Consider the following 25695-nt stretch of genomic DNA (forward strand, 5'->3'; position numbering starts at 1 on the left):
GCTGATAACGTGAAATAAAAAAATTAAGAAAAAAAAGAATATTGCAAAGAAAGAGAGAGAGAAAATTCTATTGATTTTGAGATGAATTACAATGGGATAAAACCCCTCTATTTATAGGGAAAAAATAACTTAGCCACAAAATAACAAACTCTCTAAAAGATAGACATTTACTTAAAATACAATTCTATTTATAACAGAATCTGGTTTAGTTTCCCGTTAGAAGGAAGGTCATCGGCTCAATCTTATGGCATATCAACTTTCATCAGTGTGGCTCAATCTAAAAAATTTACTCACAGGAAAAACAATACCAAGGTTCGAATGGACAACCTTTGTTGTAAATGTCGGGAGTCTGTACAACGAGCCAGGATGGAATTTGTAACAAGCAGTGTCATCTTATTTTATTTATCTATTCGTTTATTTTGCATTATATATATTTTTAAAAAATATAACAATATCGGATGACACAGCTTTTACTAGGTAAATCCGCCCTTGCTCGTATGCAAAGCCGAACAAGTTAGTTAAGATTGATAATTTCTTTTAATGCTCTTTATAATTTGCACTCATATACAAAGCGCAGCAAGTTAGTTAAGATTGAAAACTTCTTTTATTTCTTGATATCTTCTTATTTAGCTAATATTTATTCCGTTCTATATATATATATATATATTTAAAGATTGTGTAAATTTCCTACATATATAATATTAAAGTTACTCTCTCCTTGACAAGGCCGCCAAAGCGAAAAGCCCTTTTCAAAGAAGTTAATCCAGTCGTCAAGAGAAGAGAACGTCAAATTGACTATTTGAGCTAAACTTACGTGGAGCTAAAGAGATTAGTTTATAAATGAATCATGACTCAATTCGCGTATAGTTAATATTCGAATTAAGATGAGTTAGGTTAAAATAATGAGAATTATCCAACTAGCTCCATGCTTACTGCGTGAAAGGAAATTAACAACGTAATCCACAAACACCACTGTACTCGACGTGTATTCATATTATTGGTGGATTCTGAGCTGTCGCGACCTAGGGGTAACCTAATCATTACCCTTCCTTTTTCAAGTATATAAAGCGTGATAAAGACATTAGCTACCCTTTTTCAGTGTTAAAAACTTTCTGCTCGAGACTTTCTTCTTTCTACAAACTTAACACATCTTTTTTATCGCCGGCAGCGACCGGGAGTTGCAGACGACGGTGACGGAAGTGGAAGGACGTGTAAACGAGAGGTTGAAGATGAAGATTTTTGTGAAGACTTTGAAAGGCACTCACTTTGAGATCGAAGTGAAACCCGAAGACACGGTACCTATCGATTTATCTCTCTTATCTTTTTAAATTGTATATTCATGCTTTCATGGGTCTATATTTGTGAAATTGTGTGCAATTAGCAAATTGAGTTGTTGTAGCGGCGGTTGGACTCTGATTAGGGTTTCCAAGCAGCTGGCGTGGATTCAGGATTTTAAGTCAGTGATACTCCTAACTAGTCCTGTAATAGTGAATGCCGACTTGTTATGACAAAAATTCAACTCTATATATAGTTCGAGTCAAAGTTAGTGGCGTCCTGGTGAAAGCTAAATCAATCAGCTGTAGAGTGGTAGCTTTGTTTGCGAATTGTAGGTTATTTTAAGTAATATTGATATTGTTGTTGTTTTGATTCGTGGATTGATAGAATAGAATGCTGTGAAGTTATTTTGGGATTTTTTTTTTGATAACCGTTGTGTCCCGGCCAGCTTGCGTGCACCTCGACTAATTTTGGAATATTTTATGCGGATTGCTTGAGTAGAATTGGATTTGGATTCAGGTAAACGATTGTTTACTATTGAGTAGATTCCATACAGTCCTGCTATTATTATAGCACTATGAAGAGCAAATGGATTTGCGTGCACCTCGACTAATTTTGGAATATTTTAATTGTTTCTAATGTTACTGGAGCAATTGGATGTGTTAATGGAGTTTCTGTGTTTTAGCACGACCTTGGTTAGAGTGCTAGGTAAGTTATGTGATACAATAACTTGCTAGGAATAGGAAAGAAAATGATCTAGGTAGAAATAGGATCTTTCCTTCTTGTCACTACTTTCCTCTACCCTCAACAAAAAGAATGGAAGGCAGGACAAACAAAAAAGAAAAAGTACAAGTGACAATCTTTCCTTCTGTTGGAAAGGTGATTGATTGTCGATTGGGTGGTGTCAGGACTGCTTCAAAATTTTCTCGTGTTCAATTTTGAATTTCTCCTTCAAAAAAGGGCCAACTAAGTTTTGAGAAGCAATAACATCCTGTTAAAGCAATATGTATTATCCAAATGGTTGATTCTATGTTCTAGGACTCTTTCATTCTCTTAAAAGCAATTCGTTTGAGGCTGATGAAACCTTCTGCATGCAGATAATTCAGAAGATGTGCTGCGTTTTTTTATTTTATTTTATGTTTGCCTTTTCTTTTATATCGGTTTTTCTTTTTCGTCCTTTTGTGATTCCCTTTCCTTTCTTTTAGTCCAAAGAGTAGTGTGCAGACATTGAACAGCTTGTGCAGCAGTTACAGCTATTTTACCTTCCTAATTTTGCTTTTTTGTTGTTTATTCGTCTCCCTAGCTATGCCCTCTTTGTGTACTTCACATGTTTCCACCCTTTCCTGTTTAATAATAGAGTAAGTTGACCCAAAATAATCAGAACAGCATCGCAAGCCTTGATCTTGCGTGTTACTTTTAAACAAAAAGACCTGATCTCACTCATGTTTGTAATTTCTCTGCCAGTGCTTTCTTTCTTTCCTTCTTCTTTCCCTTTTTCCTCTGTTGCACAAACTGATGTCCATAGCAATAAATATTCAGGTTGCTGATGTGAAGAAAAACATAGAAACAGCTCAAGGTCAAGATATCTACCCCGCTGCACAACAGATGCTTATCCACCAGGGTAAAGTTCTCAAGGACACTACAACGTTGGAGGAAAACAAAGTCGCTGAGAATAGTTTTGTTGTTATAATGCTTTCTAAGGTACCAATTCTTCAGAATAATTTAAGCATGTGCTCCACAAAGGTTTTTTCTATTGTTTTGTTAGAAATATTTGTTCTTCCTGGATGATTTTAAGGGTACTTTTTGCTTCCATGAGCTGTGTGAATACAGATTTTTCTATTTTTTTTGCCATGCTGGTTCATATCCATTTTTGTCCTCCCATGATCATTGTAGAATAAGGTTTCAACTAGTGCAACCTCAGCTACGCAACCAACACCTTCAAATACGGTGAGAACTTAATTACTTGTGGAGGTTCTTTTATTCATTTGAGCTTTTTTATGCAGTTTATGTATGTTTCTAGTGTGATGATTGAGATTATGAATTCAACTTCCTTTAACATATATCTATCTATATTATTATAAAAGCATGAATGTTTTACGGGAAATGTTGAACGACAAAAATATCCCTGAAATATTGATCGACTTTTATACCCTCTAAAAGTTAAAATATATTTTGGGAAAGATAATTAGCCTTTGGATAAAACTGTCACACCAAAAACCTTATCCTAATACGAATTAGCATGGAATTATTATACGAATTAAGTGTCCTATTCGTTATTGAAGTTCTAAAGCTATACCAATCCCAGTTAATTCTTCATATAAGAATACCTTTTTACCAATATAAAAAGGGTTATAGTGTGCCTATTTGCTGCATATATTTTCAGATCACGTAAAGCCGATAGGTACATAGTAAACTTCATATTTGATTGCATACCTATTATCATACATCTACAGCAATTTACAGTATGCTATAAGCATGTCAAAAGCTTCTTCTCTTTGAGGTGCATCTCAATAGCATATTTTTATTTGCCAACTAAAGATAATTTTCCTAACATGGTTTGGTTTTGCTTTTTCTTTATTGTTGTATTTCTTAATGGTAAAATTGTTTAGTTATGTTTGTTTTGGCTTTACTTTTTGGTGAATTTATTTTCAATGATATACTTGATTAGTAATTATTTATGGTAAATAAAATAACTCAGTAATTAGCTACATGGTTGGACGGTAGAGGTAGAGGAAATGGTTCATGAGAATTTGTTATGTCACCTTATATCTTGCATACATAAAAGATGATTTTTATATTTATCATCAATTATGATTAATAATATAGTTTCCTATATCATGGTGCATATTAGGGTTTAACCTAATAATTGGGACTTTATATCAACTAAGATCTTTTTCTATTGGATTTTAGTAAATCACCGCCGCCACAAACGTTATCTGACAATGCTAGATAGCCTGCTTTTGCGAGGACAATGCTACGTGAATATTGATTTGAGATGAGTTTGTTTAATATGAAGCACGAAGCAACTTGCAAATAGAAAGCTTGAAGATCGAGAACTATATTAATTCATGGTTATTCTTTCAATATATGACTTCCGCCGGATAAAACTGTAATACTTTTCTAATACGTGTTTGAACTAAAGCCAGAATTACCCAAAAAAATATATTATTTAATTAACTAAATTAAATCGATCAACTGTGTCAATTCAAGCGACATGCAATCATATTATGAATAAATGTATTATCACTAATTTTCAACATCTTAAAGAGTGTTTAACGTCAATTGCTTCATTATTTTTTTTTCAAAATAATTTTTGTGATCGACGTGACATACTCATGCAACGCACGTATGTAGAAACTAATATATATATATATATATATATATATATATATATATATATATATATATATATATATATGCAAACGCTTAAACTTGCCACCATTTTTCATTTAGACACATTATCTAAGGGTCTGATCTATTGAACTCTTCATGTTGCTAAAAAGTGTGCCAATTGAACACTCAGTGCAGATGTGGAACCATACGTGCATCTCAAACAAAACTTGAGTGCATGAAATAAGAAAACTTACACAACATTCTCGTTTCTATCACTCTTTATTTCCATTCCTACTTGCCTACCTCCCCCACCCCACACCCCACACCCATCGTGGCTCACATTCACAACCAAAACATGACCTTATCCTAGAAAAAAATTGAACCTTCAATATTTTGAGTGTTGCTTATGCATCTCTCTCCTATTTTCTATTTTTATGTATCGTTTGTTTCATAAAAGAAGATGAGAGATATCAAGTTTTTTATGCATCTCTCTCCTTGGATTACACACCCAATATATTTGAAACTTTCACTCTTGGGGATGACTTGACTATCAAGCTTCACGTCCACTTCTGCTTCATGAGTCCATCACTGAACTTGCACTCCAAGTATAATATTTTGGTCATGTTCAACTTGAAACATTTAGAGTCCATGGTCTGTTTCCAAACCTCCAGCCTAGCGTTAACCCCTCGCGTCTCGTCAGTCAGTATTATATCATCTGCAAATAACATACACCATGGGACCTCCCCTTGGATGTGTTGCGTCAGCGCATCCATCGTTGGGGCAAGTAAAAACGGACTAAAAGCTGATCCTTGATGCAACCCCATCACCACTGGAAAATGTTCCCAGTCTCCCCCTACGGTCATCGCTGGAGTCTTAGCTCCACCATACATGTCCTTAATTACCCTAGTGTACGCTACTGGAACACCTTCTACCTTTAAACATCTCCATAGAACCTCTCTCGGTACTTTATCGTAAGCTTTTTCTAAGTCAATGAATACTATATGCAAGTCCTTCTTCCTCTCTCTATACTGCTCCACCAATCTCCTTACAAGATGAATGACTTTCGTGGCTGATCGGCCTGGCATGAATCCGAGCTGGTTCTCAAAAATATACACACTCGTCATCACCCTCCCTTCCACCACCCTTTCCCAAACTTTCATAGTGTGACTCAACAACTTGATATCCCTATAATTATTGTAATTCTAGATATCACCCTTGTTCTTGTACAATGGGATCATCAAACTCCACCTCTATTCTTTGGTCATCTTCTTCATCCTAAAAATGACATTAAACAACCTTTATTAAAAAAAAGACATAAAACAACCCAGTAAGGGTAAGCTACTCCAAGCATGCCCGACATGTGTCCTTCCAAAATTCCATCGGGATCTCGCCTGACCCTGCTCATTTGCCGCAATGCCCCCTCAACCTCTCCAACCTTAATGCGCCTATAAAACCCAAAATCACGCCGACTCTCAGAGTTCTCCAACTCACCAAGCACAATTTTCTTCGTCCCAGAAAAAGCAAAAGCTAGCATGTGTATTTTTTTTTTTAATCTTTATTGTCGTGTCAAATTTTGATTTGCTTCATTGCTATGTCATTAGTATTTGAATATCACACGTTTGGATTCTTTGGTGTACCCTTGATGAAGGGTTCAATTGGTACACTTTTTTTTTTGGTAATTTAAATTTTATTACCAGGAAAATATGTACAAGTATAACAGAATGTCAGAAACCCTTCACTATCATTCTATAGTTGGACATGCAGCCCCAACTATAGAAGGTCTTGGTAACTAAACAACACCAAATCTAAGGAAATACAAGAACTATCTAAGGATAGAAGTTTAGAATCTTTAGTATCTTCACTAAGTTGGATTTCAAACTCCCTCGGCAATGGACCTCTTGGATTATTAATCTGACCATGTCCTCACTTCTCCTCTTCTAGTTACGAAAGATTCTCCAATTCCTCTCTTGCCATATGCGGTATACAGCACACGTTAGTAGCATTCTGTATATGGCTGCTCCTACCTGATGCAATCTGTGTAGCGCCCAACTGATCTCCTCAACCCATCCTTTGACGTCTCTGTTTATTCCAGCCCATTGCAATAGTTTCCTCCATATAGTCGTTGAATAGTTACATTCGAAAAACAGGTGCTCATGATCCTCGTCAACTTCTTCACACAGGGAACACATTGGATTGGTTAAAATACCCCATTTGATAAGCCTATCTTTGGTGTATAGCCTGCCCTGTATGGCTATGTATATAATAAAGATCCATTTAGGGCAACTATTATTATTACACAACAGTTTCCTCCATGCAACCTTTGGAAACTCTCCCCTAAGTTTGTTGTATATGTCTCTGATGGAGTAACAATCTGCAGTCATCACCTCTTCCACTCTTATATTTGCTTCAGTTAGGTACCTGCCAACACCTAAAATCTTTTGAGTTAACCATGATGCTTGCCTAGCTTTGACAGTCCATGCTTCTCCTTGCTTTATATAGTATGTGTGCATCCATTGTATCCATAAGTGATCCTTCTTTTTGCACAAGTTCCAGAGGTGTTTAAGGATTGCTGCTCTATTCCATGTAATAATATCAGTGATATTCAGTCCACCTGCAGTCTTAGGCCAACAGAGTTGCTTCCAGGCCACCAGTGCCTTCCTGCTACTTCCAGATTCCCCTGTCCATAAGAATCTCTTGCAAATAGTTTCAATCTTCAGCAGGATCTTTTTTGGCAGTGGAAAGATCTGCGACCAAAAGGATTGGATAACAATCATAGCACTCTTGATCAATTGTAATCGTCCTGCATAAGACAGGAATTTTGCTGTCTAATGATGAACCTTTGCCAAAATCTTATCTAGCAGGGGTTGACATTGAGCCACTGATAATCTTCTTGCACTCAGTGGTACTCCAAGGTATCTGAAAGGGAGAGACCCCATGGAGAACCCCAGCCTATGCAAAATTTGATGTTGTATGTCCATTGGCACCCCTCCAAAATATATACATACAGCTTTTCTCTTGATTTGGAATCAGCCCAGATGAGTTAGAAAACTGTTGAAAGCAATCATATAGCATATGTGTAGACATTAGGTCACCCCTACAGAATAAAAGCAGATCATCGGCAAAACTTAGTTGTACTATGTTTAGCTTCTCACATCTGGGGTGGAAATTGAAGTCTGGTTTATTCTTCAAATCCTTCAGTAACCTTGTCAAATATTCCATAGCCAGGACAAAGAGATATGGGACAGAGGGTCTTCTTGTCTGACTCCACGTTTAGCATCAAAAGGAACTGTTGGTTTGCCATTAATCACAATGGAATAGGACACTGTGGTGACACAACTCATAATCCATTTGATGAACTGGCCTGGTATATTCATTGCTGTGAGGACCTGTTCATTCAAGAAACACCCATTCCAGGAAATCATATGCCTTCTGCATATCTATTTTGATCATACACCTGGGTGAAGTTCCTTTCCTTGCATAGCCTTTCACAAGTTCATGTCCTAGTAAGATGTTGTCATTCAGCATTCTTCCTGGTACAAAAGTTGCCTGGCTCTTATCAATCAAATAATCCATCACTAGTTGCAGTCAACGTGTTAGCATCTTAGAGATGAGCTTATATAAAATAGTGCAGCATGAGATAAGTCGATACTGTTTGATTGAAGCTGGATTCTTCACTTTGGAAATCAGAGTGACCGAGGTGATGTTAACTGGCTTGTACATTTTGTTCTCATGGAAGAAGTTTAGAACTGCTGCTGTTACATCCTTCCCAATTATAGTCCATGCTTTCTTGTAAAAGCATGCATTGAATCCATCACCCCCTGGAGCTTTCGAGTCATCAATCCCCTGTAGTGCTTTGAACACATCATCACTAGTGAAAGGTGAGATTAGTCGTAGTTGCTGGTTTCTTGTTAATACCGGCCCTTGCCTCATCACAGTGGGATCAATTGCAGGCAGGCTACTAGACGAATTCCCTAGCAATCTCTTATAGAAGCCCACTATTTCTTGCTCGATGCCTGTTGTAGTTCTTATTAGACTTCCATCTTCAGCTGTGAGAAGCTTGATTTGATTTTGTGAGGTTCTCCCTTTCATGCTGGCAAAGAAAAAAGCTGTGTTAGAGTCCCCCAATTTAAGCCATTGTACCCTTGACTTCTGCCTGAAGATACTTTCCTCAATCATACTCCATTTCTTGAGCTTCTGTCTAATACTACCTCCGTTCCAGTTTATGTGAACCTATTTCCTTTTTGGTCCGTTCCAAAAAGAATGACCCCTTTTTAAATTTGGAAACAATTTTGCTTAAACTTACAATTCTGCCCTTAATGAGAAGCTTTTATAACCACACAAATACTCTGGGCCCCTTTTTGAATTGTTTAAGACCACAAATTCCTAAAGTCTTCATTTTTTCTTAAACTCCGTGCCCAGTCAAACAGGTTCACATAAATTGGAACGGAGGGAGTAGCTTTTTCAGCTTCAAACATAACAACAGTTGAGGTAGTGTTTCTCATCTGTGATTGAATGGTTGCCAACTCCTCTCTCATCTTTTTAACCTTTATAGTTGTATCTGCAAACTCTTTCCTATTCAAGCCTTTTAAAGCAGCTTTTACAATTTTTAAATTCTGCCATATACCTTTCATATCAATACTCCTGTTTTGCCATCCTTCTTGTACCAATTGACCAAATTTTGGATGTTTGGCTAACAACAACAACCCAGTATAATTCCACTAGTGGGGTTTGGGGAGGGTAGTGTGTACGCAAACCTTACCCCTACCCCGGGGTAGAGAGGTTGTTTCCGATAGACCCTCGACTCCCTCCCTCCAAGAACTCCCCACCTTGCTCTTGGGGTGACTCGAACTCACAACCTCTTGGTTGGTAGTGGAGGGTGCTCACCACTAGAGCAACCCACTCTTGTCACCAGTATAATCCCACTAGTGGATGTTCAGCTAAGCAATTGTAAAATTTGAAAGGCTTCTTTCTGTTATCCATTATTAATTCCACCTCTATACTTAGGGGAGAATGATATGAGAAATGAGGATCCATCACTTGGACTTGCATAGGAGGCATATCCATCATCCATTGAGCATCTACAAGAGCCCTATCTATCCTGCTATACACATGACTATTGGTCCATGTATAAGGTCTTCCTACAGTTGGTAATTCAGTTACTCTGCAGTCTGCAATCTTTCATAAAATCTCTGAAGTCTTTAACTTCATTATCATGAACGGCAGTGCCATTGACTCTGTCATCCATATCCCTAATTGCATTGAAATCCCCCATAATTAGCCAAGGCATGTTCATCTGTTCCTCCAACTCCTTTAAAGCAGCCCACAAATCATATCTATGAGCAATTGTGTGAAGCCCATACACAGCAGTGAAAGCAAACTGATTGGTAGAAACAGCACTCTGTACTAGCCCATGAATGAATTGTGTGTGGCTCTGTAGAGCCGTGAACATATTACTATTAGGATCCCACATAATCCATAATCTTCCTCTGCGATTTGCTGAAACATTCGAACACCAATTCCAACCAGCTGCAACCTTGTTTATTATATCTTTTACTTTAGTATCTTGAACTCTATGTTCAATAATTGCTATGATAATTATCTTATTCACCTGTAAGCACACCTTCATCTCCTACTTTATTGAACCCCCTCACATTCCATGTAGCTATCTTCATAATGAGATGGATTGATGGGGAACCTCTTCTACACCCTCCTTTGTCTTTCAACAGCATCAGCCCAGCTTGTATGTTCCGCCTGTGGTTCCACTCTTAAAGGAGAGAATCCATTGGTAGTGACAAGAGCATATTGCTGAGGACTGGGATGGTTAGCTTGCAGGCCTTTTCCACTAGCTTTTTGCCGTGGTTCTTTGTCATTATCCAGTGTCTGCGACTCATGCTGCTGAGGTTGAGTTACCTGTTTGTCCTTAGCCTCATCATTTTGTTTGAATTGTCCTCTTGCTACCCGTTGAACTGTTGGCTTTTGGGGCTTTGCTTGCTGCATATTGCCTCCAGTCTAATAAGTTCTGTCTTGTTGATTTAGTGCTACAACCTTTTGTTTTTGTTGACCATCCTTCTGCCTTACTACTTGTGGTTCAGCAACTTCTTGCGTGACAGCACAATCATGCCCAACCATAAGACATTTATGGCAGTATTGTGGCACCCAATCATACTCTACCACTTGCTCAAATTCTTTCCCCGATGGATCCTGCACTATAATGCATTTTGGCAATTCCTTTGAGATATCCATTTCAATTAGAACCCTAGCATAGGAGATTCTAGCTGTACTAGATATACATTCATCAGCATATATAGGGCACCCCAAACCACTAGCAATTCTGCTCAATGTAATCTTACCCCCAACAATTCAGAGGTAGGTTTGGAAAACTCACCCACAGTGGTATGGTCTTCAACACCTCATCATAGAAATTGAAATCAGCAGGCCATGATTTGAGGATAATTGGCTTGTTACCTATAGTGTGTGGCTCTGAGTACAGTACTTCATTTTTATCCTCCATGGTATTGAACAGAATGACAAAATATCCCTCATTGTGATAGTAAACTTTTGGTTTAGAAGCAAAGTTCCATTGGGAAGCTATGAACCTTTCCATAGTTCCAGTTGATGGGGAGGTGCCAATGACATACAGTATGATTGCCTTCTGCCACTTCTCAGTTTCATCTGCCATTTCCTCTTGTTGCAATTGAACTTTTTTAACTCCATTCTGAATCATTGGAGGAATATAGACCAGGTCCATCCCCCTTGCAGCCATCCTGTTGCCAGCAAACAAGTTCACCCATGGTTTTCCTGCCTTCCCATTAGTTGGACCTGCCTTTCCCTGTTTCAGCAGATTATCTTCTTGATGCTCATTACCCTGTTGCTCTTCCTCTGCAATTGATTTGCTCGTGCTAGCAATACCCTTTTGAGAGGGGAGTTTGTCCAACGTCTTAGTCTTCTCAGTCGTTTGTGTTACTGTTTGTTCTCCAGTAAGCAATGGAACAGTGTTACCTCCTGGGCTTACTGGTCCAATCGTCCCCACCGTAGCTTTAGGCGTTAAATTCAGGCCACTGGTACTGGTATTGCTCGAATCTACTGGTGAATTCAACTTTATGACACTTGTTCCTCCTGAATTAGGCATTATCGAGTTTTTCCTTTTTTCGCTAGGTAGGGTTTCAGTCGGCGACAAATCCCTCCCTTGTCCTCCACTGCGATTACCTGACATTACGAAATCAGCTAGTTGAACCTTCGTCACATTCCGTTTTGGTCGTCCTCGCCCCATTTCCGGCCAGCGTTGTTTAGCAAGTCACGCTTAACGTACGCCGAGAGAGAAGAAGAGTATTTTTTCTCTATTTATTCTTTATTTTTTTCAATTGGTACACTTTTTAGTAATATGAAGTGTTCAATAGGTCAGCCCCGTAAATAAGGTGTCAAAATGGAAATTGGTGGCAAGTTTAAGTGTCTATATATATAGATATAGATATAGATACACAAATATTTTCTGCCGTTGTGATAATTACCTTCCTTATATATTTGAATGATGATTGTTCTTGTAACCTACACCTGTACATGTGTATGTGTGGAGACACATGTTTGGTTTATGAGTTTTGTAGCTGAACTTTGTGCTGAAAGAGAATGATTTTGCTGAGGCCTTTGAAATGACTATAGCACCTGAAGTGTAACATCTTATGCTGTGAACCATTTGAAGATAATTATATGAATCTAGAATGGTTATTTGGAAGCTGATGATATCTGTTTGACTAGGCCCAACCTGCAACCTCCACTGGCCAACCTACACAGACTGTAACAGCACCTCAAGCAACTGCTGCAAGCGTGGCGCCGTGAGTTTTTACTGTTGCTGTTTGTTGGAAGATACTTGGAATCAATTTTTATGTTTGTGGTTTAGTTAGCTTAAGCTTAAACTCTCTTTCTGCTTTTTAGTGCACAATCTGCTCCTCAGTCTGCTCCTACTCCTGCCGCTGCGCCAGTTTCCGCTAAGTGAGTGCATATGATATGCTTGGACTAGAAACGTATTTTTTGGTGATGATATGCGATTAGTTAGGTCATGTTTTATAATACTTTCTTTGTCAAACAGTCCTGTGACAGATGTGTATGGCCAAGCGGCATCAAATCTTGTTGCCGGAAGTACCTTAGAAGCTACAGTTCAACAGATTCTTGATATGGGTGGTGGAAGTTGGGATCGGGATACGGTTATTCGTGCTCTACGTGCTGCATTTAACAATCCAGAGAGAGCTATTGAATACTTGTACTCTGTGAGTTACGCACTTTCAGTTTTGGCTGACAATCATTTCTAAGTCTCTTAAACTGTGGACTAAGGAGAATTTATCCATGTGCTGGGTGTGCAACTGTACTAAATATTGTCTTGTGTACTGTGTTATCATATCACCACCACCCTCTTCCTGAATGACCGATTTCTCTCTCTCTCTCGCTCTCTCTCTTTTGTTTCTTTTTCTTGGCTGCTATCTTTGCTATGTTTGAGGTGTTTTTTCCACGTTCTTCGTCACTTTTGCTGTTGCAGGCGTTATCCTCTTTCTTCATGTTATGACCTCGGGACCATACTTCAAAAATTCCCCACTGTTTTAGCTAAGAACGAAACATAATGGAAGCCAAAAATCGTACAAGCAACATCAACTAGTTGGGATTAAGGTTTAGTTGTTATAGCTCACATTAGGTCCTACGTTTGCCAGGAGTCTTTTTAGTTTTGTATGTCAATGTAGAAATAAGTGTAACAGTTAACGAAACTTCAAATCCCTAATTTTGAAAGGCAAACTATTTAGTATTTGAATGAAATAGAGACCGAGTAGAGCGGATGAATGTAGATCATTGTTTTTTATAACCGGATATAGAGAATTTATATAGCCAACCCCAACTAGTTTGAGATTGAGGCGTAGCTATTTGATTGATTCTTCTTTATTTTGTGCATCGCAATGCCCTTCTATGGTAGTATTCTTGAAGCTTCATATTCTCCTGTAACTTTGCCCAGAGAATAGAGTTACTTCAGAAAGTAAGAAAATGTTCACATTCTGCTGGCAGTTAGTGCTCGTGTGCTATGCTAGCTAGTATTTTCTTGTCTTCTGTAATCTATGTTGCGCAGACTCTCCAAAATAATACCACACCCGTGTCGGATCCTCCAAAAATACACTATTTTTGGAGGATCCAACTTGTACGGAGAGTCCGAGCAACATAGTCTATAATCATATCTTTTAATTGACTTTAAAGTACATTAATATCTTTTAGGGTATTCCTGAGCAAGCAGAAATTCCACCTCCTGCTCCTGCTCCTGCCAGCGGACAGGCAGTAAATCCTCCAGTTCAGGCTTCACAGCCGGCAGTTCCGTCCGGTGGCCCAAACGCTAACCCTTTAGATCTCTTTCCTCAGGTGGTGAAATCTACCAGAAAATTTGAAGTTATGCTGTTGTTATTCAATATGCTAAAAATTATCACAAAATTACCATCAGGGCCTTCCAAATGTCGGTTCAAATGCTGGAGCTGGAAATTTAGATTTCTTAAGCAATAGTCCACAGGTGCACATCCTGCCTTTGTAAAATTGGTTATTAAATTTGTAAGCATAATTTTATAGCCTCTTTTTTCCATCAACAGTTTCAAGCCCTTCGAGCAATGGTGCAAGCAAACCCGCAGATATTGCAGGTATCACACACACATACACATCAACACAAACTGGCTTTTAATTTTGTTTGCTCAAACCATTTACAAATGTTTTCTGGAACCATGACTTCCTTTTACTTTGCAGCCTATGCTCCAGGAGTTGGGTAAGCAAAATCCTCAATTGATGCGGCTTATTCAAGAACATCAAGCTGACTTTCTGCGCCTCATCAATGAACCTGTTGAGGGGGAGGGGTGAGAACTTCTTGTTTTGCATTTGGGAGAAGGATGCATATGAGGCTCAATTACTTTAGCTTCTAGCTGTCCAAAATCCTTTCTTCAGCATCTCATATGTGTATGTGAGGTTTACTTTGTCACTTATGTGGTGCTATCAGGAATGTGCCCGGGCAGCCAGCAGGGGCGATACCACAAGCTGTGACTGTCACACCGGAAGAGCGCGAGGCTATCGAACGAGTAAGTTCTTCATTTATCTTTTAGGTTGTACCACATGGTTTCAGGTTCAGTTAGAGTTAGTTCATTTCATAACAGTTTCCCTGTAAGAGTGGAATGTCATCAGGGAACTTCAGAGTAATCACTGTTGCCTTTTCATGAATGTTTGTTGAAATTATATTGTGCTTTTACGTAATACAGAACCATAGCATCTTGAGTTTCCAATGATCGTGAAATCATTATGAGAAAGGAGAGAACTTCTTGGATGTTACTTGAGATTTCATTATAATCATTATAATAAAGCGGCAAACTATGATGGATGTTACTTGGCTTTCCAAATTTTACTTTTGCAGTTACACTGTAGCTTTAGCAGACATGAAATTTTATTCTGACACGATAGTGCTTGTCTATTTCTGCTTGGTGGTGTTGACCTTAACAGCTTGAAGCTATGGGTTTCGATCGAGCTTTGGTATTGCAAGTATTTTTTGCATGCAACAAAAATGAGGAGCTGGCTGCAAACTATCTCTTGGATCATATGCATGAGTTTGATGAATGACATGGATGAAACAGAGTGCACTTTGACTTCTTACAGTTTCCGTTATACTTTTGTTTTTGTTCTCTTGCTTCTCAATCCGTGTGAATCTTTCTATCGTTCCATGTGGAGTAATTCAATCCCCTCATTCACAGTGGATAGCCTTGGATCTAAAACTATTTCTATAATGGATATGTTATACAAGTAAAAGTACCAGCAAGCTTTCTTGTTGTTGCTCAAGTGCGATTAAGTTGTAACCTTTTCTGTACTTCGGAGGAAAGTTATGGCCATCCATTTGCCAAGAATAATTTGATTTTCTTTCCCTGTGAAGTCTGCTATATACCGATTTCAATATGTTTGCCATTCTTATCGTTGCCTTCTTTTTCTCGTGAACTTAAGATGCTTGACAGCAACTGCTGATGGCATCGACTTAGCTGTTTCAGTTTGTTGTTTGTGAGTGTTTGAATTTATTTTTTGATTTGTTCTAAAAGAGTCAGAGTTGGCTGTTTGAGGCAAAGATTTCAAAGTAATACTCCCTGGCATTAATAAGCTTCCTTTGTTCCTGCTCAACCTCTCTCCCTTCTCTTTTTCTTTCTGGTGGTCATTCATGCGTCATTGACTTGTGAAGGTTGGATATTTTTGTTTCTTTAGTTTAACATTTCAAGAATCGCTGTACCAAGCTTAAATCGTCGACTTACTAGAGTTGCACAATCAATGTCGAAAAACATACTTAGATCTAAAGAATCAAACTAAACCTGTAAAAGCGGACACGGCACACAAGCTCTTGAAAGCGAATTGTTACGTTGTCGGATCAAGTGCAAAAGACGAATCCTTTTCCTCCTAACGCGAACCAGAAACAAAGGTCACCAAAGACTGATGTAGTTAGTACGGAAGTAATGTGTGTATGCGTGAGAGGTATAAATTACTGAAATTGTCATTGTATATCTAACTCTAGTTCCATAATTTTAATTGTTCAATGAGTTTAACGGATAATATTAGTGTCAAAAACATAAAATGAAAATTTGCTTCTAAGATCTTTCGAAGCCTCCTAAAATCATACTTTTTACGAGGAATATAGTAGTTCACGGCTTTCAACACATAATTAGCAACTTATGGTCAAATCACAAATGGTTATATCCGTCTAGAGATTCGTTAGCCATCTCCTTGGCATTGCAGCTTGCAATCGTTAGCCATTGAAATGCCACTGGACTATATACAGATCTACCCCCACGTCCACTACCTCCTACCTCCTAGCCGAGGTCATCAACTTTATACATATCACTGGGAAAAGAGGAGTGGTAATTTCTTCTATTTTGACGATGTTAGATTGGTATAACTCCTCCACGCCAATTGTTAAAGGACATGCTAAAAGAATGAAATCTAAGACAACAAAATCTTACTACTTCATATTTCACGACCGTGGGAAATGGAATTCACTACATTTGACTTGTTTCCTGCATCATGGAGGAAATAATATTCATTAAGCAAATCCAGGTACGAATCAACTCATTTCTCAGATACCTTTTCTCTCGTCAACACCCATCAAACTTAAAACATGATTTTCTCTCTCCAGTAGGGGTGTGTATAATTTCGTAAAAATCGAATTATCGAATTAAAATAAAAGATATTGGTATTTCGATTTGATATTTTGATATTTGGTACAATATTCAGTTTAAATTTTTAAAAGCTTCTGTACTTGGTATGTTATACATTTTTTTTTAAATTGAAGTATTGTACATCGCAGGAGTCCGGAACCAAAATGATATTTTTTTGGACTCAAAGCACAAAATAGGTGAAAAGAAATAACTGAGAACCAACTTATATATAACGCATGCAGTGGCAGAGCCACTCATTGGCAAGGGGAGTCAATTGACACCCCTTCGTCGGAAAATTACACTGTGTAAATACGTTAAATTCTTAATTTTATATGTATATACTATACATTGACTCCCCTTGATTTTTTCGTATGCTTACTTATTTATATTTTGACTCCCCTTAGTTAAAATCCTGGCTCCGTCACTAAACTCATGTCTTCAATGCGCTATACCTTAACTGCACATTTGTTTGTTAAGGTATAATACATGCAACGTATAATGCATGGGTTGCATGCGCTATATGTAAGCTTTACTGACCCACTAATAATTGATTTAAATTTTACTGACCCACCAATAATTGAGGGTATAGCGCATGCATAATACGCGCTACATATATAGCGCGTATTATGCATGCGTTATACCCTCAATTATTGTACCCCCAGACTATTTTTTTGCTTATTTAAGGAGTTTCAGTATTTCGGTAAAAATTCATTCAGGATCCTTCAGGTCTTCAGAAATATTTATTTGCTTAACTTATTTTGCATTTTGTCATAATGTCCGAAGAGCAAAAAATTATGGTTACATTATATTGGGGGGAGGGGGTGAGGTTGTGGTGGAGAATAACTTAGTACGCTATAATTGTTCCCCACAGTGTCATGTTAAATTACCACTTACAATGGAGTACGATAGATTGGTATCGTTGTTATGTAAAAAAAAATGAGTGTGAGAAAACGTTCAGTTAATATTAAAGTAACCAGAAGATATCCGTATTTTGTTACTCCGCAAGGGATTGCTTGTTATGCTGAGTTTAACATCGAAGACGATGAAACTCTAACAGATTTTTTGAGGACTTCGGATGAACACCGGAAACTTCTTGTGATAAAAATATTGAAAATGTACGTCAAGGCTGAAGACGTTGGCAATATTGAGGTTTCGCTAAATAGGGATAACCCTCAATCATCGGGTGATTTTTTTGAAGTAGTTTTATCCGAACAGGTTCCGTTTGAAAGATGAGCGATGACATAATTTCTCCCTAAGTTTATATAATCTACAAGTCGAGTGGTAAATTTTAATTTTCCTTTGTATTACGATATTTTCTTTTATGTATTATATTTGTATCAACACTCATATATTCCAAAGGGGGTACCAGCCAGATATGAATTTATAAGTTACGAACCAATGGACAGTTGGAATATGCCTAGTGTTGGTGTATTGGATCATGGTGGTCCATCCGGGAGTCATCAGTAACAGGATAATGTGTATCATGGGATATCAACAGATTATGATTTATAAGTTAAGTGATAAAGTTTATATGTAATATTTGGATGAATTTGAGAAACTCATTATTTTATTGGTTACGATGTGCAGTGAAAACGAGCAACTTGAAGGTCATGTCCTTGCTCAATTATCCGAAGACGATATATTAAATCGGGATCAGGCAGATGCGCAGAGTCAGGAAGATGATAGTCATTATGACAACAATGCTGATGAGTCTGGAAATGACACACCCTTCCCTGATGAGGGAGATGATGAGGGGGATGAGAATGATGAATCCGATTTGACGAGAGAGCATGATGCCACCAATGAGCATACTCCATATATGCAGACTCCACCTCCCGTTAGACCTAGAGTGTACGAGTCCCATGTGTCGTTTCATTCCAGGGAGATTCCCTACCTTGATTAGTTGCCCGGTATGTCGGATATGGATGCCCTCACAAGGGATCTTGACGACATTCGGACATCAATATGGGATGAATCTAGACCAATGGTGCTGTCAAAGAATATGCTTTTTGCTGATAAAGCGCGCCTAAGTAGGGCGGTGTGAATGTACAGCATAAAAGAGTGTCGTGAGATCGTGGTTCATGAGTCATCTCCGGAAGTATACAAGGTTATTTGTCGTAGATGGTTTCAAGGTTGTACATAGATATTGCGTGCGAGAAAGGTGAAAAACAATATGTGAATTGTGGAAAAATACATTGGCACCCACACTTGTGAAATGGACACATTCAGTGGGAATTATTTTAACTAGAATATTGACTTGATTTCTCTTGTCTTGATTCCATACATTGAATCATCCATAAGGTATAAGATTAAAGAGTGTATAACATTTATCCACCAAGTATATGGATGTACCATTAACAAAAGAAAGGTATTTCTCTGGCGTAAACGTGTATTTGAAATTGTTTATAGTAACTGGGATAAAATCTTTGCCGCTTTATCCAGGTATATGACTGTATTGCAACACTTTAACCCTGGGACTGTTTGTTGAATGGAAACTTGAGCGGAGTTCGAAAAATAAGAATTCATATTTAGATATATGTCCTGGGCATTTAAACCAGCCATTGATGGTTTTGTGCATTGTCGGACGGTAATATCTATAGATGATATGTCTATAGAATGTATGATATTAAGTTGTTGATCGTTGTTGCAGTAGATGCTAATGGAAGTATATTTCCCCTCGCATTTGCTATTTGTGCCAATGAAAGCCAAGAGACGCGGACATTATTTTTAAACCACTTGAAGGAGCACGTTGTGAGACAGCGTTCAGGTATTTGTCTAATATCTTACCAGCATGGTGGTATTTTAAGTTCTGTACAGAATTTGCGTGTATTGCAGGAACCGTATGCCTACCACTATTACTGTGTTAGGCACTTGAAGGCCAACTTCCAGAGGGCTCATCCGAACAAGAACTTACATTATTTAATGTGGATGGATGCAACAGATCACCAAGAGTGTAAATTCAGGAGGCGAATGAAATTTATTAGGCAGGAAGACCGAGAAGCCTATCGTTGGTTGATGCGACATGAGTTTGACAAGTGGACTTTGCATAAGGATGATGGTAGAAGATGGGGAATTTTTTACTACAAATGTGTCAAAGTCTTTCAACGGGTTGTTGAAGTCTGCACGTGGATTGCATGTCACTGCCATGGTGCGAATATCATTCAAGAAGATGGCGGAGAGGTTTGTTGAAAGATCTAGAGGTGCATCATCATTGATGGAAAGGGGTGTTGAATTTATGTCACATCCAATAAAACGATTTGAAAAATATAAGAAGCGAACACAGTGGCATACATTTTTGCGGTATTAAGGCGAGCGAAATATTTTTGAAGTTCGCACTAGTCTACATCAAAACCGTAGGAATAATACACACACCGTCAATGAATCCAGAAGATTATCCTCGTGTGGTAAATGGTCAATCTATACTTGCCATGCTCACACGCCATGAAGTACTTTCAACATACAGGTTTTGCGGCAACGAGGTACGTTGTTAAAGAATATAGTGTTATTGCATACGTAAACACCTATAGTGGACAGTTGCAGCCAGTGGGTGCTGAGCATTATTGGCCACCAAAACCATTTAAAATGGTGTGTAATAAGGATTATATGTGTAACGGCAAGTGCAAAAAAGAATGCGGATATGGAACTAAATGGATGTTGGTGATACCGTTTATGCGCGTAAATGTGGCATATATTCCCAAACAGGTCACGATCGCTGTAAATGTCCTTCGGCTGGCTTGGGAACCGGTAGTAATTCAGCTCCAGGTGGCAGTTCATCCAATGTGCCCAATTATCAAGAATAAACGTAGTGTTTTGTTGCAGTTTTTTTTTTTGTACTAAATGTCTGTAAAGGTTCAGTTTGCAAAATTTGTGAAATAAAATTATGTTTCCAATAGGGTTAAATCTAATTGATATTTAGCATTAAAGATTAAATACAATAATGTAAAATATTCCCTAAGAAATAAATAACAATTTTCATTCGTCATTATCGTCATTGTTTGACACTATTTCATTGTCATTGTCTTCATCTTCTTCGTCAACATCTTGTATGCACCCTTCCGGACCGAGGGCATCGTAATCTAGGCCCCAGTTGACACACATTTCTCGTATTTCATCGCTATCATCAATAAGACCACTTGATTTCTAAAACAATATGGGACTCATACGTCCAACTTCTGCAGTAGAAACTTAGGTAGTCCCTCCCACTCGATAACTATTGGGAAAACAGGATAATCAATGTCTCTATGTAATTTTTCATTTTCTAATAAATCTCAATACTTATCCTCCGTTCCTTGTAGGTAGTTAAGATAATCCAGTGCATGATGAAAGGCTAGTGCCTTTTCCAGCTCTAAAATCTCCTTCATCAAATGCCGAATCATTTCTGGTTCATCTTTGTGTGTATTTGTTTGGAAGGTTGCAGGGAGTGCTTGTGGTACAACTAGCCCATGCCAGCGGTATAGTACTTCATAATCACACCGTTTTGAGTAAAGGGGAACCCATTGTAGTTTTTTGCCCAAATTCGCATACTTCAGGCTTTGTAGAATGTGCTTTGCCCTTAATAATGTGCCTTGCAACTTTGAGATCAGTGTGTATATTGATAGGCTTATTTTTCAAGGGACGTAGAACACCATACCACTTGTCATCAACCAAATCAGTATAGCAACCTAGCATATTGTTTTCAAGGTAGGGATCGATTGTGTTATCACGTGTTCCATGTGGATCTGTTGAACTACCTTTACATTTTTACCTCTTCTTAAATGACTTGTTAAATGTTAGTGGCATTTCTGAAATGGATGTTGTAATGGTTGTTGAAATGGTCTTTAAATACTGCAATATTGGTTCAACTTAAGAAGAACTAAACTGCACGAACTTGTATATTAAACGTGGCGCATCATCAATATGCGTTACGTGTATTATCATGTCGACCTGAAAAAGCCGTCGACTTGAAAAAGCTGCTTACCTAAAAAAGTTGTCGATCTGAAAAGATGCACCCACTTGTACCCTAAAGAATCATTAGCACGCGAAATGTAGCGTATCACCAATATGTGTTATGTGTATTATCATGTCGACCTGAAAAGGTTATCGACCTGAAAAGCTGCACCCATTTGTACCCTGAAGAATTATTAGCATGCGAAAGAATCATTAGCACGCGATACGTAGTGCATCACCGATATGCGTTATGTAACCTAAAATCACTCTTAGCTTCCTATAAAAACCTCGTGCATTTTAGTTATTATTTGCGTTGTAACAAAATGAAGAAAATAACTTTCCATTAATTTTCATTTTCGATCATTACGACATGTCTGGATGCAATGACGTACCAAGGTGTTACTGTGGCAAACGTGCGATTTTGAAACCATGTTGGTCAAGTTGCAATCTGGGGCGCATACGTTGGATGTGTAAATAAGCTGTAGGTTATTATTATTGAAAAAAATATTTGTTAATAGTTTTTATATAACATGCTAATTAATAGTCTTTTGTTATCATCCCCATTGGTGGGATGAAAATCAATGTGGTTTTGAAGAATGGTATGATGAACCCATTAACCAGGAATACCACAAATCATGTTTGCTAAATATTTAGAATCTGACCGGTGAGTACGAACTTCAAATCTTGAAGTTGCAAGAATAACTTGCGGCAGTGAAGGAGAAACTAAAAGAGGCAGAAGAAGAAAATAATCGGTTGGAAGAGAAATTTAAGTGGTTGAAGCATAGAATAATGGGCGATAGTGACTAAACAAACACATGGATGCGTTTAGTGTAGTTTTTTATTTTTATGTTGTACATGTCATGTATTATCTTTAATTGTTAACGAATTTAAATTTATGTTAAGTTGTCTTATTTTTTTTGTGTTATAGTGTTAAACTAATAAATAACCTGAAAAATAAAAATACATGCGCAAATTATGTAAAACATCAATAATTTTGTATTATATATTTAATGTCATATACACAACTCAGAATACATATCAATGAGTCCCACAGCCTGTATGCTTTAAAGCATTGGTTGTCCTGAGGCACATCTCATCCCACCCGGCTACGCTATCAGGATCATCCTCATCACGTTGCCTCTTTATCAAAGGATACGTTGCAGCATGATTGTCAGTAAGGCTGGCAGGCTCGGTAGAAGCGGCCTTTAGTCCATCAGTAACCTACAGAATAAGAAGATATTTTAGTATATGAAATATATAATACTAACGTACGTGTTAGCAAAAATATTTAATAGTCATACCGTGATCTCAGCGGGATCTAGAATAAGATCATCCGTCTCCAGCAAGTTAGTATCGCACAATGCGGCCTCAGTGACGGGCGATGATGAAATCTTTAAAAATATAAAAACACTTTAGATATTACTGACTAATCTATAAGGGAAAAACAAATTGAAATAATAGTAATACAATACATGCGCCTGAGTAGCGACACAATGCTCGGTCGAAACATCGAGGTGCACTGGAGTAGATGAAGTATGTGAAAAATCCTCAGCATCCCTCGGTGATGAGCCATAACTCAGTTGTCGCACACTATGCACCTTTCATATCGGACGATCAGCAGCAACCATCGATGGCTTTGGACGATCAGGAAAATACTGATCTCACTCCTGCTGCGTAATGGTCGTGCCCGCGATCAACAATGGAGTTGGCGGGGTCACCTGCGAAGTCCCTGGTGACAGTTGAAGGCTAAATGAAGGCATATCATGAGGAGCATCATGTGGCTCAGGGTGGTCACCCGACTGATCATCTCTAATATCCTTCACAGGTGCCTCATCGCCCCCTTGCTGGGGACCATATCCTTGCTAACCACCATGACCACGTGGGCCACCCCTTCCTCTCTGTCCATGCCTGCCACGTCTACCACGTTCAGGGACTACTTGTGGCCTATGATTGTACTCCTCTGGCGGCACATAAGCAGCCTCGTATCCTTAGCGCCCATCCTATCGAGCACGTCTCAATGTGTTAGCAGCAAGATTAGTAATCGGATGGCCAAACACGTGCACAACTACCACTCCCCCGCTTGTATGTTGTAGCATCTCCAGTCCCAACTGGTAGAACTGGTGTAAGCCAATAGCCTGCAAAGCATATAAAATATTAATTACGGAAGAATAATGTAACATTATAAGTAAGTATAACAAATAACATACCAGTGCCTCATGCCTCCCGGCGTATGGAATGTACCGACGGCTAGCGCAATGAAAAGGATTCCCGACGAGAAGTCGGGTAACGCTGCGATACCAACCCATGTACTCATGCTCGCCCTCCAAACGGTCATGTGAATGGTATGGCGGAATCATGCCATACCTCTGGTGCCAATCCTCAATCTGGGCCTCTAGCCAGGCCAAGTATGTCTAGTCGACCTTGCTGCGATCATCTTGCTGGTAATGTGTTATGTGCCAAGTGGGCGGAATAGGTACAAGTTGGGATCGACCAAACTGGCGAAGGACTCATTCGGTGGCATGATGCTCAACTATATCGAGACATATCAGTGGTACGGAAGAGCTCCACATAGCTCGACCGTGGGAGCAATAATCTGGCAATCCAACTATGAGTGTATCATTGTATGGCCTCCATACAAACTATTTATTAAACATAAGAATCGTGAGTAAACGCAACACATATCAAGCAAGGCCAAGTAAAGTTAAGTATATATATACTTGAACGCCTTCAAGTAAATCCAACAAATCCCTGTACTAAGGGAGATTATGCCGAGCCTCGACCTTGCGGGCATGGCCTCGCCTATCAACCCACCTCCAAGCTAGCGGGAGAAATGGTGGAGGTGGTGTATCCGGAGTTATCGGTGGCAGAGGTGGCTGGAACTGTAGAAACCCCTCCCATACCCAAACCTAATAAAGATTATAGACGTAAAATTTAAGGCATTTTTTACTATGTATGTTATAATTATGAAAAGAATTAACTATGTTTTCACCTGCAGTAACGGTATAAAACCGGCAACGTCTCTCTGGTTTTCCATGCACGCCTGGCATATCTGCCTATACAGGTAAGCTAGAACAGTTGCACCCCAGCTATAACCAGATAAATCATCTAACCGCTCCAGATGATGTAGAAATAGCAAGCTGACTAGGTTTCTCGAAGTGTTCGGGAACAATATACCACCAAGCATCATCAGCAGCAACAGCCTCATGTGCCGGTCGATATCCTCTGGCGGTGAATCATCAGTAATCTCCACGTCCATCACCACCAGATGTTGCCTAACGGGCGTCAGCTGCAATCGACAAGCCTCACTCAACGTAGTCGGCTCCGCAGGCTGGAAATCGGTGAGCCACTGCAACATATGAAGGTAATCCTCTCCCGTATAGTCTATGAGAGCATGCGGGTAAGCTGCATGTATACCATCAACGGGCAGCTCGAAAAGAACCTCCATATCCTCTAGTGTTATGGTAGCCTCGCCGATGGGTAGATGAAACGTGTGCGTCTCCGATCGCCACCGCTCTATCATAGCCGTAATTAGTGCCCAGTCGAACTACAACCGTCCGATCTTTATGATCTTGTAAAAATCCATTCGCTGAAGGCGTCTAACTATACGGGGATGCAGCGGGTGGTCCCTAATGAACTCCCACAGATCGTCTATACATCTGGGGTAAAGGTCTGGGACAGACACTGCCCATCCCAGATGTGTGAAGACCTATGGTTGCCCTGGAGAAACAGTAACTCTCGAGATGCAGGTCCGGGATACACAGGGGGAAGCTCCATGACACTATCTGTAAATTGAAAAATATTAATTAAAGTATTTTTCTGTTTAATTGTTTAACATCTTTAAATAAATTATAATATCTTTTATATTAATATTTAATCGATAATTTTTCTATATTATTACTTAGGTTGATACATTTTCTATATTATTATTTTACATGTTAGTTTCTTACATTTTTTGACTAAAACTCAGCAGGGT

General features: G+C 38.7%; 2 protein-coding genes across 3 annotated transcripts; one reads left to right on the forward strand and one right to left on the reverse strand.

The window, feature by feature from the left end:
* The first annotated feature begins 1094 nt into the window (after nt 1–1094).
* On the forward strand, nt 1095–15531 carry LOC104101785 (ubiquitin receptor RAD23c-like). Of its 2 annotated transcripts, XM_009609302.4 has the most exons (12): nt 1095–1295; nt 2815–2976; nt 3169–3222; nt 12361–12437; nt 12538–12594; nt 12692–12869; nt 13855–13995; nt 14075–14140; nt 14217–14264; nt 14368–14474; nt 14615–14693; nt 15109–15531. In XM_009609302.4, the coding sequence occupies exons 1-12, from the start codon at nt 1230–1232 to the stop codon at nt 15223–15225; spliced, it is 1152 nt and encodes a 383-aa protein (XP_009607597.1). In that variant the 5' UTR covers nt 1095–1229; the 3' UTR covers nt 15226–15531. The 2 variants fall into 2 exon arrangements, with proteins under 2 accessions (XP_009607597.1, XP_009607598.1); XM_009609303.4 differs by lacking the exon at nt 3169–3222.
* Nucleotides 15532–24699: 9168 nt separating this feature from the next.
* On the reverse strand, nt 24700–25167 carry LOC104101787 (protein MAIN-LIKE 2-like). Its single transcript, XM_009609305.2, has one exon. It carries the CDS (start codon nt 25165–25167, stop codon nt 24700–24702), a length of 468 nt encoding a protein of 155 aa, XP_009607600.2.
* Nucleotides 25168–25695: the final 528 nt, after the last annotated feature.

Source organism: Nicotiana tomentosiformis, chromosome 2, assembly GCF_000390325.3.
Source record: "Nicotiana tomentosiformis chromosome 2, ASM39032v3, whole genome shotgun sequence".
NCBI classification, from domain to species: Eukaryota; Viridiplantae; Streptophyta; class Magnoliopsida; order Solanales; family Solanaceae; genus Nicotiana; species Nicotiana tomentosiformis.

Excerpts from the sequence above, each read along its gene's own strand:
- LOC104101787 (XM_009609305.2), bottom strand. The coding sequence starts at position 25,167 with ATGGAGGTTCTTTTCGAGCTGCCCGTTGATGGTATACATGCAGCTTAC.
- LOC104101785 (XM_009609302.4), top strand. The coding sequence starts at position 1,230 with ATGAAGATTTTTGTGAAGACTTTGAAAGGCACTCACTTTGAGATCGAA. Across the intron at positions 13,996-14,074 it reads CTTTAGATCTCTTTCCTCAG|GGCCTTCCAAATGTCGGTTC; the intron begins GTGGTGAAATCT and ends AATTACCATCAG. Across the intron at positions 14,141-14,216 it reads TCTTAAGCAATAGTCCACAG|TTTCAAGCCCTTCGAGCAAT; the intron begins GTGCACATCCTG and ends TTCCATCAACAG.